The sequence below is a fragment of the Salvelinus alpinus genome, chromosome 4, assembly GCF_045679555.1.
Source record: "Salvelinus alpinus chromosome 4, SLU_Salpinus.1, whole genome shotgun sequence".
NCBI classification, from domain to species: Eukaryota; Metazoa; Chordata; class Actinopteri; order Salmoniformes; family Salmonidae; genus Salvelinus; species Salvelinus alpinus.
This window is the reverse complement of record NC_092089.1, coordinates 44353429-44365979: the sequence shown is the minus strand read 5'-3', so window position 1 is coordinate 44365979 and position 12551 is coordinate 44353429. Positions and strand designations below refer to the sequence as shown.

The 12551-nt window shown below is 41.9% G+C and overlaps 2 protein-coding genes and 1 long non-coding RNA gene across 6 annotated transcripts in view; 1 reads left to right on the top strand and 2 right to left on the bottom strand.

Moving 5' to 3' along the window:
• The window catches only part of bms1 (BMS1 ribosome biogenesis factor), a 39913-nt gene extending 33692 nt beyond the window's left edge, over positions 1-6221 (bottom strand). Inside the window, exons 1-6 of one of the 4 annotated variants that reach the window (XM_071397400.1) lie at positions 6070-6221; positions 3416-3439; positions 1723-1914; positions 1183-1373; positions 805-884; positions 181-369 (exon numbers count right to left, since the gene is read on the bottom strand). In XM_071397400.1, coding sequence (XP_071253501.1) covers positions 181-369; positions 805-884; positions 1183-1373; positions 1723-1904 — 642 coding nt within the window. In that variant the 5' untranslated portion in view covers positions 1905-1914; positions 3416-3439; positions 6070-6221. Of the gene's footprint in view, positions 1-180; positions 370-804; positions 885-1182; positions 1374-1722; positions 1915-3415; positions 3440-5556; positions 5702-6069 lie in introns of all 4 variants that reach the window. The other 3 variants (XM_071397401.1, XM_071397399.1, XM_071397402.1) reach the window with 3 other exon arrangements.
• Positions 6222-6425: 204 nt separating this feature from the next.
• Positions 6426-8820, bottom strand: mxtx2 (mix-type homeobox gene 2). Its single transcript, XM_071397349.1, has 4 exons — positions 8601-8820; positions 7940-8044; positions 7675-7850; positions 6426-7588 (listed from the first exon to the last, which is right to left on the bottom strand). Exons 3-4 carry the CDS (start codon positions 7813-7815, stop codon positions 6908-6910), a joined length of 822 nt encoding a protein of 273 aa, XP_071253450.1. The 5' UTR covers positions 7816-7850; positions 7940-8044; positions 8601-8820; the 3' UTR covers positions 6426-6907.
• A 598-nt stretch (positions 8821-9418) lies between these two features.
• On the top strand, positions 9419-11829 carry LOC139573654 (uncharacterized). Its single transcript, XR_011674636.1, has 2 exons — positions 9419-9626; positions 11026-11829. It is a non-coding gene; the product is annotated as an uncharacterized lncRNA (long non-coding RNA).
• Positions 11830-12551: the final 722 nt, after the last annotated feature.

Below are 12551 nucleotides of genomic sequence, written 5' to 3'. Positions count from 1 at the left end.
GCTCACCCTAAGCTGTCTACCTGCAGAGACCCATCTACCTGTACAGACCAGTCTACCTGTACTCACCTGCATTTTAAGAGACTATTTGCACGGACTCACTCACTCTTACACACAATTGCTAATACGATTTATGGTGTGAAGCCAAAGATAAAAAGTTTCTCATTCTAATTCGGTGCTGACCTGGTAGACCTCAGTCCAGAAGCGATGCTTGAGCCGCTTCTTGGTCTTGCGAAGGGCCTTGTTATTGCGGAACGAGTCCAGGTGGGTGAGCACGCCCATGATGCGCGGGAAGCCGTGCACCTGGCAGATGTTGAGGAACTCAAAGGTCTCCATCTCAAAGCCGAAGCTGGCGTCAATGAGCATCAGCACCTGGTGGACCACAGGGATGTCAGTCTTTAACTTACTGATAGCCTCACGTCAAGTCTATTTTTATTGTCTGGTAAGGAAGTCTGGGTTCAATTCAATTGTCTCAGATAAGTGCATCTCAAATGGCACCCTACTTGCTATATAATGCACTATTTTTGACCAGAGCCCTATGGGTCCTGGTCAAAAGTAGTGCACCATGGGCCCTGGTCAAAGGTAGTGCACTATATAGTGAATAGGATGTCATTTGGGACTCACAAATAGTGTTTATGCCAACACCACATTTTTGTAGCATGATAAAATAGTAAAAAGCCAACAATAAGGCATCAAAACAGACACTGTACATACTCCAATATCATAAGAAGTACAATTCGATCTAGTTATCAATCCCTTTAAAATTCAGACATTTTGGCTTCAACCACCATACTCAAATTAACTTACCAGGTCAGCAACCTTTGCCAAGTCAATCATTGTATTGATGTCATTGCTACACTCGATGAAGGTAAGACGCCTCTTCTTTCCTGAAAGGAAAATGAAAATGGTGGTGCGACGGCATTAGCACACAAGGTAAACACAACACATTAAGTGACAGCTCTGTGGTCACACAAGGTAAACACAACACATTAAGTGACAGCTCTGTGGTCACGCAAGGTTGTATTCACTAGGAACTAAACGTGACAAAACGGGGAGGGACTACCTTAACTTTTCCAAGAAGTGCTTGTTTACATTTTCGGTTGCAAATTGCATTGCTATGGTGTGCACTAATGAATACGACCTAACTGATCATAATACAGTAAGAAACATGCAAGCTCAGCTCACCAGAGACGATGGTCACAGGCCCGCAGATGTCCCCTAGTTTCTGCCGTGTGAAGTTTTTGATCAGGCAGCGGATGAGGGTGCTCTTGCCCACCTTGGGGGGTCCTACCACCACCACCACTATCGGGGGAGGCTCTAAAGGGGTGCGGTCCACCAGGGGTATGTGATGCTTCTTGGCCTTTAGGTCCTGGGCTCTGGGAGAGGGGGGGGAAAAAAACAGTGTTTATAGTTTCCTACGATGTTGAACTGTGTCTGTCTGCACTTTTTGTGCCGCCTCCTCTCCAATGCTTTTCTAAATCTCAAAGTCTGTCCTTCTGTCTGAACCACTCAAGATACATGTTAACAGCATTCACTCTTATGGTTATTTCTATGAACCTGTAAGCCACAGATTAGTGTCACAGTAACTAAAATGACAACAATATTCTATGTAAACCTTGTGAAACAAAACAAAATAAATGCTAAAAACACAAACATGAAAGCTGATGGTGGGATGATTTTTCATGTAGTGTAGTATAGTGGGGCATGTATACGAATGCTGCTGACCTGTGGAAGGTTTTGGCCATGCGCACTGCTGACTGGACCGCAAACGCTTTGGGGTTCCTCTTGCGCTCGTCATCTCCGGCTGGAGTTCCCAGCTGCTTCCTGCTCTTCTTCCTCTCCGCCTTGGGCCCGCTGTGCTTCTGCTGGTGCCGCTTCTGTTCCTTCTTTGGCTCCTTCCCCTCCATCTTCTCCTATCTGACAATCACACAGGTCAGAAACTGTAGTTGGAAGATCAAATGTAGCTTTGCCTTATGCACATCCCACTTAATTAGGTGCTTCATGTAACAATCATTTAGATAGTTCCAACTACCTCTGTGTATGCGAGTGAACTACCTACAGTATCTCAAGAAACTTGCCCATAATGGTTGTAGTGCATTTACTAGTAACAACAGGGTCACTCAACTCATGGAAATCTGAAATAAGTATCAGTAAGAGGTGATGGCTTTGTCTGACAATATAAAAGTAACTGCAGCAACTTGGTCTATGCTATACATTGTACAAGCATTTTACACAGCTCACAACATAGCTAGTAGGACCGAGACAATACCAGTATAGCGATACTCAGTATCATAGCAAGGAAACAAAAAGCAGATTTAACATATTTCGGAAAACAGTCCTAATGTTGGAAACAAACATGTTGTCATCCAGAGTCATATTTATGTATTTTACAAGCTACAGCACACTGTTTTACATACAGCAGGTTTTTAAAGGAGCAAAGAGTTACCAGCTTCGTGTTTTCATTTTTGCCATGGAAAAAAGATTGAGATACTGGTATCGTCCCGGCCCTAATAGCTAGTGGGTGTTTTGGGAGCAGCACTACCTACAATCCACTACATGTAACAACATTATCATAAATTGTTTGCCTCATTTGACGACCATTAAGTTAGTCGTCTTTGTATTACAACATTTACTCAAGTGTTGAGGAGTCTCTTTTTGTACTTCTTAAAGAAAACCTGACCGTTAATACACTAGCTGCATGTCCAGCTAGCTACCATGCAAACAGATTTAGCTTGGAGCTCATTTCAACCTAAGCTACAGTTTGTACGCCAGATAACGTGATAACTAATAATAATTAATAATACGTTTCCATTACTGGGCATTACATGCTGACCAAACCGTGCGTCCGTCCGCTATTGCGGGCAAGTTGATTTTGTTCACCCACGCCAGACGCGATCAGGACACACAGGTTGAAATATCAAAACATTGAACCAATTATATTATATAATTTGGAGACAGGTCAAAAAGCCTTGCTGTTGCAGGCTACTTTGTTATTTTACCTGAAATGAACAATGTCCTCTACTCCGACAATTAATCCACAGATAAAATGGTAAGCCGAATTAGTTTCTCGTCATCTCTCCACCTTCAGGATTATTTTTCTTCTTTGGACTTTGGCGGTTGGCAAAGAACTTTACAGTGCATTACCACAAAGATGAACTGAGTATCTTTCAATCACCCACGTGGGTATATGCTCCTAAAAACCAATGAGGGGATGGGAGAGGCAAGACTTGGAGCGCGTTGAGCATCACAAATAGAACCAAGTTCTATTTTAGCGCCTGGCCACGCAGACGCCCGAGCAGTGTGGGTGCAATGATTGAATAACATTTGTTGTTTATGTACATTTATTTTGCAACGCACGCGAGCGGTGTGGTCAGCATGTAACTCCAGACAAAACGTCACCATAGATTTTTCAACTTACCTGTCCTTGGCGATACTTTTTTCACTGAAACGAGAACAAAGAAAGTATCTTAGAAATGGCCGTGTCCGGTTACAGATAGTTCTCCAAAACAACAGAATATTCAGAAAGATATTACATCCACGTTTTATATCAAGTGAGAAATGCATCTTGCATGTGTGTACATCTTTGTTTTGGTCGCAATGTGTGATGCGCTGCCATCTACCACTACAAGTGGCCACGACGCATAGAAATGACTAGCTCCTGCAAAGATGTTGGGAAATGCAAGATGTCTGGCAGCTAAAATGGCGAGGGAACACCTCACTCGGTGCAAAACGTGGATTTAATATATATCTGAATAATCTCTTTTTTGGAGAACCACCTGCAACTGGACTAAGATCATTTCTTTGTTCTTGATTCAGTGAAAAAGTAGAAATAAGAAAAATCTGACTATGGCAATGTTTTGTATAAGCTAAACTGTAATGCCAACACATTAAGATATGACATCTGGCATACAAATTGTAGCCGACTGTTGCCAAGTACCTCAACATAGTTGAGACCAAACTATAGTTGTTGCGTGCCTTTGTTTGCTGAAAGTAATACATTTTAATAAAACGTTAATCAAATACAACCACTGACTGAGAAATACTAAGGCACGCAACTTAGGACAAAAATGGGTACACAGGAAGGATTTAAGAATGTACATTTAAGTATTGACGCATAGCGACTCAAAGGAGTCGGAGGTTCATTTCAAAAACTCAAGCCTGCTGTCAACTCTAGCCCAACCGGCTGGCAGATGGCGCTATTGTTCCTTTTACGTTGTTTTTGTCAACTGCGTCCAACTGGAATCTATGCAACTGGCTTAGCCAGCAGATTTCGACTATTACACTTGTTTACACTGAGCTGCACTGGAGTCAGAACGCCATCATGGTTAGATTTAGACACTGCAGAGCCGGCGAGAGATGAGTTGGAAAACAAACCTCAAAGGGATGGGATATGCCACTACCCAGGCTTCCATCCAACCTTTTATGCACGTAAAGTACATGTAGGATTAATTTTTTTTATCACGATATGCCTGATGGAAACAGCAAATTTATCAGTAAACTTTCCAAATGTCGACAAAACACGCTACACTTTTCCAAATCAGGAAGTAGCATTAGTGACTAGCATGGTGGTGGATTTTTTTTTTTTTAACAGTACGCCAATTTTACCCCTTTTGTACGGCTCGCCATTAAAGCTACGTAACAAGGAAATCGACGCCCTTGCAGCCTGAATGGAGGATGTTTTATGTACGAGCCGGTCACCGGGGGACATGACAAGTGTATAGCCGACTGCATAGATTAGTTGGATGCAGTTGGAAAAACAACCTAAAAGGAATATTAGCGCCATCTGCCGGCAGGTAGCCTACTCAACTCTGAAGGAGTTGAGGCAAAGCTGGTGAATAAATGTTTTACTCAGGTAGTTTACCATTGAAAAACATGGGCACAGTTCCAGTCTACTTAAGGGATGGCTCACCCATAGATACCGATCTCATCATGGATAACTTCAGCATTTTAGCAATGTTTCAACTACTTACTACTTTTTAGCTACTTTGCAACTATTTAGCATGTTAACCTAACTCCTAACCTTTACCCCTAGCCTAGAAGGTTGTAAGTTTAGCAATTCGTAAGCTATAATACAAATTGTAATTCGTAATATATCATAAGAAATGGATGGACATTCACAAATTAATACCTATGAAATGTAACACATACACTGAATAAAAATATAAACGCTGGGGCCAATAAAAGGCCACTCTTAAATGTGCAGTTGTGTCACATAACACAATGCCACAGAAGTCTCACGTTTTAGGGGAGCATGCAATTGGCATGCTGAGTGTAACAGTTTAACTTTAGTCCGTCTCCTCGCGCCCGGGCGCGAACCAGGGTCCCTCTGCACACAGACAACAGTTACCCACGAAGCATCGTTACCCATCGCTCCACAAAAGCCGCGGCCCTTGCAGAGCAAGGGGAACCACTACAAGGTCTCAGAGCAAGTGACGTAACCCGATTGAAAGGCTATTAGCGCGCACCACCGCTAACTAGCTAGCCATTTCACATCCATTACACTAGCAGCAATGTCCACCCGAGCTGTTGCCAGGTAATTGAGAATGTTCATTTCTCTACCATAAGCCACCTCCAATGTCATTTTTGAGAATTTGGCAGTACGTCCAACCGGCATCAGAACCGCAGACCACGTGTGACCACGCCAGCCCTGGACCTCCACACGTGGCTCTTCACCTGCAGGATCTAAGACCAGCCACCCGGACAGCTGATGAAACAGAAGTATTTCTGTCTGTAACAAAGCCCTTCGTGGGGTTAAAACTCGTTCTGATTGGCTGGGCCTGGCTCCCAAGTGGGTGGGCCTATGGCCTATGCTATTCCAAGCCCAACCATGGCTGCGCCCCTGCCAAGTAATGTGAAACCATTGATTAGGGTCTAATTAAAATTGACTGATTTCCTTATATGAACTAACTCAGTAAAATCGTTGAAATAGTTGCATGTTGAGTTTATATTCAGTATACATGGAGTGTGTCAGATTTACATACAGAATAATACGAAATATTCTTAGACCCGTTTTCTGTACTTGTCAAAGCTAATTGCAACTTATGAAGGCAGGGAGAAATAAAGCCACATTACCTGCAAATTGCTACGCCAAACGACTTGATTTCCAGTCAGTTAATGAAGTGCATTTGTTTACTTCATCTGGACAAATACAATAGTTGCAAAACAAACGCGTTACCAACTGTCTCACATGCGTACAGAGAATCAGGAAGTGATGGCCATCTGTATTTCCAGGCGTCTAGGAAACATCCACCAATTTAAACGTTCCGCCTCCTAACACGTTCCGCCATTTGGTTGTAATCTAATATATTTTTGCAGATATCTATCAATGACAAAGGAAGAGTGACTTAAAAGCCTTCTTCTAAACGAATTACTGCGGGTATGGTATTCCTATTTCATTGTCAATTATGAGAGAATAAAATATCAAAACAGCAGTTCAAAGTAGGTGTTTATTTGGAGTAAATAGTGATACATTATGTAAAATAAATTGTCAATGTATTATTATACACCCTTTATAGCCAGTAAATATGAGTTTTTCTTAACTGACTCCCCTGGTTAATTACATGTTTTAAAAATAAATAGATTAACCCTATATTATAGTAGTAAATTAACTCCCTACATAACACAGCAGCTATGTTCATTCATGCAACAGTCCTATTGTACATGGCAAATACATTCAGGTCTGCCTTAATGTTGCCGAACTCATTCTGGGATTGATTATAAGTCCATCGACATAATTAAAATGTTCATTATTTGTTTCATTGAAACCGTCCCGGAACAGCACTAGTTCTTACAAGAGCTAGACCTATTCAAACCTGGAGTGTTGGCAACCCTTTCCATTGAAGACTTATGAATATGGTAGGGGTGTTTACTGGTCCTGCAACTGAACTCTACTCCATCTGCTCAAAGAAGTCTACCACACACTGGGAAGTTCAGGTAGTGGGGCTTCTTGCATAACATCAAAGAGCCCAGAAGGACTTGAGTACTCGTCGGAGACTTCCCTGTACAGGAAACCCTGGTCTATGGGATATGTGTTCTCAAGTCCTATGTCCCAGCAGGCCGAGTCCGGTGTGGCAGGGCAATTTGAGAACTGGTCGAAGGTACTGCTGGCACGAACGGACTGGAGTCCGCCGTGGGCGTACTGGGGATGAAGAAGTCCAGATGGAGGTGAGTAGCGGAAGGCCTGGCCCTCCCCCTGGGAGCCAAACGTGAACTCCTGGGCAACGGTGGACCATTGAGCTTCTGGCAAAGCACCTGGAGAGATAGTGCCCAGGAACCTGTCATGTCTCACTCCCACACTGAATGAGGGACTGCTGTATCCGGCATCCCCTGGAGAGAGCGGGAAGGTGGGGGGACAAGATGAGGGACCGTAGAAGCAGTCCTCCTCGTTCATCTGGCTGTGGCTCAGCGGCTGGTAATAAGAGACTTCCTCTATGTCGACCTGGTGGGTCACATCTTTGATCCCATGGAGGAGTTTGGAGAAAGACTGTGTAGGTAGAAAGGGACTGGGGATAGGGTGAGCCGACTCTGGCTGAGGGGAGAGTTTGTGATCCCTGTGATTCATTGTTCTGGCTCTCCTGTTCTGAAACCACACCTGCAACAGACAGGGATAGCTAGATGAGAATGTGCTTTTTACAACGTAATTGAATGGGAAAGGTGTGTGCGTGTGCAACCACTTACCTGAATGCGGGATTCTGTTAGGCCAGTGGCCTGGGATAGGCGCTCCCTCACGGCAATGCTTGGGTAGGGATCAACATCAAAATCCACCCGCAGAAGCTTCAGGTGCTCTTTGGTGAAGATAGTTCTCTTCCTGCGCCCCATGGTCCTAGCACCCGTCTGTGCGGCATTGTCTTGACCTGCAGAACAGTACCAATGTTACTCACATTGATTTAGATACATTTTATTTTGAATAATAGAACGAAACGGCAACTACAGCTCTAAATACCTCTGGCATCCCAATGATTACATCAAGGCAGGAGCCAATGGAAATGGAACAAAGGGAAGTGTATCAGGGAGGGAAATATCCTCTTCCTCACTGCCCAATCTCCTACTGGTATAGACACACACGTCAAACAGTACAAAGAGATAACAAACAAACAAGACAAAGGTAAAGGATGAATGAATCACAAGTATAAGACAAACAGTGGTAAGTATCAAACATTGAAAAACATGTCGAGACGGTTAATACAGTAAATACATACAAGTCATTGAGGACAGTTCACATGTTAAGTACGTAATACTACGAATAGACAGAAATACAAACACTTGGATAGTCTGAATTCTATGTCATACTATCAACAAACTATCTGTTGATAAGCAACTGCTTGCTAAGGTTACGATTAGGTTTAGAGTAAGGGTTAAGTTCAGGGTTAGGATAAGGGTTAGTGCTAGGGTTAGTAGAAATGTTACTGATAGGCTGTAGATGGATTGTAGAGCATCTACAGATGGACTAGCCAAAAAGTCTTCCCAAGGACATAGATGCATGCAACAAGGCAAACCTGATTTTAACTAGACCCACAAAAATATATTAGAGAATCTAAGTAAAAACAGCACAAAAGTAAAAAGGCTAAATCCAGAAGCCCAAAATCCATTGATTTTATCCTCACCAATGCTGCAGTCCATTGACATTTCTCTGTTGTTTAGCTCTGTGTCGGTTGCTCTAGTCTTGGTCTGGTCCTGTCTCTGTGACTGAATAACTTGTGGATCTAAGATATGTTTCTTGCTATAGAGCTCTGACACTGGAGGTCAGCAGTGCCGTTTTTATACCAAACTCTAAAAAGAGAAAGTTGGAATAGTGGGATGTGGTGTTCCCTTGGAAGACAAGACATTTTCATCTCTCAAGGAGGTCATTTGCAACACACTTCCCCCTCCCCTGGCCTAATCACCTTAACCATGTGACACACATACAAAATTAACACTTACCCCACCCTCTCCTCGACACAATCATTGCATCATTAATGTTTTTTTATTTCAGGTACTGTCCATACGTTTACAGCTCATTGACTTTATGAAAGAGACAATTAAACAGATTAAACGAGCTAACTGTGAATGGTGCCTTCTTGTTTCGAGACAATGTAATATTGATTTGATCATTTTGAGTGTAGCGCATGTACAGTATGCAAAGTATGGTTTGAAATATATTTGATTGAAAACAAATGAAAATCAGTTGTGTAAAGTAACGAAGTTGAAATAATTCGTTACTGTACTTAAGTCGTTTTTTGGGGTATCTGTACTTTACTCTTTCTGTCGACTTTTACTTTACTTCCCTACATAAAAAAACACAAAAAGCATAATTTTACTCCGATTCATTTCCCATGACACCTTCGTTACTCGCTACAAAATCAAATCAATCTGAAGCTGGAAGAAAAAATACGAATAATGTTGGAAAAAAGATGCAAGCAACATCGGCGAGTCGGCACACTAATGGGTGAACTTGTTTTGCTAGGCAGCAGGCGACGACATGCAGAGTTGATCCAATCCTCATATAATCTATATATACTTGTGTTCCCTTATGTACTTTCTGTTTTGATTTGTTGTTAATAAAAAATATTTACAAATATCTTATGTTTACCAAAAGTTCAGGAAATACTAGCGTTCAAGAACTCGCCTTCGAAACTAAACAACACATTGAGGTAAGTCTACTGTTAGCATGCTAATTAGTATGATAGCTAACCCACATTTGCTAATGCAACCAGCAGTGTTGGTTGATGCTAACTAATTCTATACCTAAATAGATCACTAGCTAGTAGATACCTACTTTAGCTGGCTAAAATGTGGCCAGATTCGAAAGCTTTGCTAGCTAAAGCAATCTAACTAAACTGACACGAGCCTACTTCTTAACAAGCTAGCTAACTGGTAGTTTCCGAATCTGGGCACATTTTTAGCCAGCTAACATTAGTCTAGCCAAATGCATGTTCTCTAAACACCTGATCAACTTTTCAGGGAAGCTAGAAACCAATATACACAGGCAGTTAGAAAAGCCAAGACTAGCTTCTTCAAGCAGAAATTTGCTTCCTGCAACACAAATTCAAAAAAGTTCTGGGACACTGTAAAGTCCATGGAGAATAAGAACACCTCCTCCCAGCTGCCCACTGCACTGAGGACAGGAAACACTGTCACCACCGATAAATCCACTATAATTGAGAATTTCAATAAGCATTTTTCTATGGCTGGCCATGCTTTCCACCTGGCTACCCCTACCCCGGTCAACAGCACTGGACCCCCCACAGCAACTCGCCCAAGCCTTCCCCATTTCTCCTTCTCCCAAATCCAGTCAGCTGATGTTCTGAAAGAGCTGCAAAATCTGGATCCCTACAAATCAGCCGGGCTAGACAATCTGGACCCTTTCTTTCTAAAATTATCTGCCGAAATTGTTGCAACCCCTATTACTAGCCTGTTCAACCTCTCTTTCGTGTCGTCTGAGATTCCCAAAGATTGGAAAGCAGCTGCGGTCATCCCCCTCTTCAAAGGGGGGACACTCTTGACCCAAACTGCTACAGACCTATATCTATCCTACCCTGCCTTTCTAAGGTCTTCGAAAGCCAAGTCAACAAACAGATTACCGACCATTTCGAATCCCACCATACCTTCTCCGCTATGCAATCTGGTTTCAGAGCTGGTCATGGGTGCACCTCAGCCACGCTCAAGGTCCTAAACGATATCCTAACCGCCATCGATAAGAAACAATACTGTGCAGCCGTATTCATTGACCTGGCCAAGGCATTCGACTCTGTCAATCACCACATCCTTCTCCCCAAATTCAAACAACGTGGACAAAGGATGACGCCACCATTCAAATGGGTAAGAGAACATGTGGTTAATTAACAGTATTTTATTTTTCATAAACAACTGTGTATAGTGTACAATGACTCTTCATAGATTTGAGAACCACTCATTTTAAACTAAATTCCTGACTTTGTGGTTCAGTCCAATGGGTAGCCTATTTAGCCCTGTTGCTTGGTTTATATAGATGGGGATGGATTAATGTAGGCTCATAACAGTGTGATTTCTATTGTCTTCCTTGTATTTCAGGAATGGACTACATCAAGGACCACCTGGAAGAACTCTTGCTGCAGCTAGGATATGGCACCAGTTAATCAGATGAGGACGACTTCTCTGCCATGAAAACATCTCAAGCATAAAAAAGCTCCAAACAGCTGGACAGATACCTGGCCTGTTCAGCTGATCATATGGAGTTGCTCAAGTCCTTCCCGGCAGTCTGTAAGCTGTCTCTGAGGTTAAACGCACCCTTACCTGTATCAGCTGCCTGTGAAAGGCTGTTCAGCATTGCAGGACTTGTTTTCAGCCACAGGAGAGCAAGGCTGGATTCCAGAAACTTTGAAAATAATATTTTACTGAAGCTGAACTGTAAATTCTTCAACTTCAAGTAATGACAGCTTAACACTAGCAAGCCCAAGGACACGGATGCCTTATGCGTTTTGTTAATTTATGTTTAAAATTCACAAGTTATAGGTGTCCTTGTTACAAAGGCAAGACCTGACACACTGATTTCTAATACAGTTCCATCAGTGGTGATGTCCTTATATTCCTACAGTGAGGTTGTGTGTACTTTGGATGAGCTAAACATTTTATTTTTATGTATAGGGTTCTATTATACAATGTTTTTTTCTAAAGCAAAGTGTCAGTGATTGTAAGTTCTTACGTGTACTGGCTATATTCCCGTCATTATTAAGGCATAATTCTATTTTGTCTGTAAGAGATGTATTTTGAAGTGTTTCCGATTTGAGAATCCACTTTTTTTCTGAGCTCTTCTTGCATCCGTAAGTAAGACTGTTACCTTTAGAAAAGCTCAAACTGAATAAAAGGTCTGTCTTTTTTGCTTTTTTGATACTTAAGTACATCCACCACTGCTTAATATAAGGAATTAAATGTATAACATTTCTACTTTTGCAAAACTATGATGATTGAGTACTTTTTACTCCACTGTACTTAAGTACATTTAAAACCAGATACATTTAGACTTTTACTCAAGTAGTATTTTACTTAGTGACTTTTCTATTAAGATATGTGTACTCAGTTGTCATACTTGAGTAAAATTCGTTTTTCCACGACTGAAAATGAGGATCAATATCTGAATGAATTCACAATCAGAATACATTTTTAAATGCCCAGCACTGTGGCATTGTTTAACTAGCTAACGTTAGCTGGCTGGCTCGTTAGCTAATGTTACGTGACTTGTGTACAACACCCTTTGAAAATGGCCGGTGTTAGTAAACGTCTGCAAAAAAAACGTAATGAAATGGTTGCAAGCAGAGCCGGTTAGGCTGTTTTCATGATATCCATAGGTAAACAAATCATCGGCCAAAGCGTCAAGTGTGTGCTCCGAGAGCGAAACTAGATGGGTGTGAACGATGCTGAAAGGGTGTAGACAAAGAAGAGCTCTTCACTAGATACCAAAATATTCAATGGCCATTTTCTCAAAAGTGAGTTTGCAAGTAGATCAACTTTCAAAGCAGAATTACTTACCCATTCCTCAAATGTGGTGTATGATATACTATTTTGTAGCTCTACTTTTAAACCATGTAAAAAAACTATTT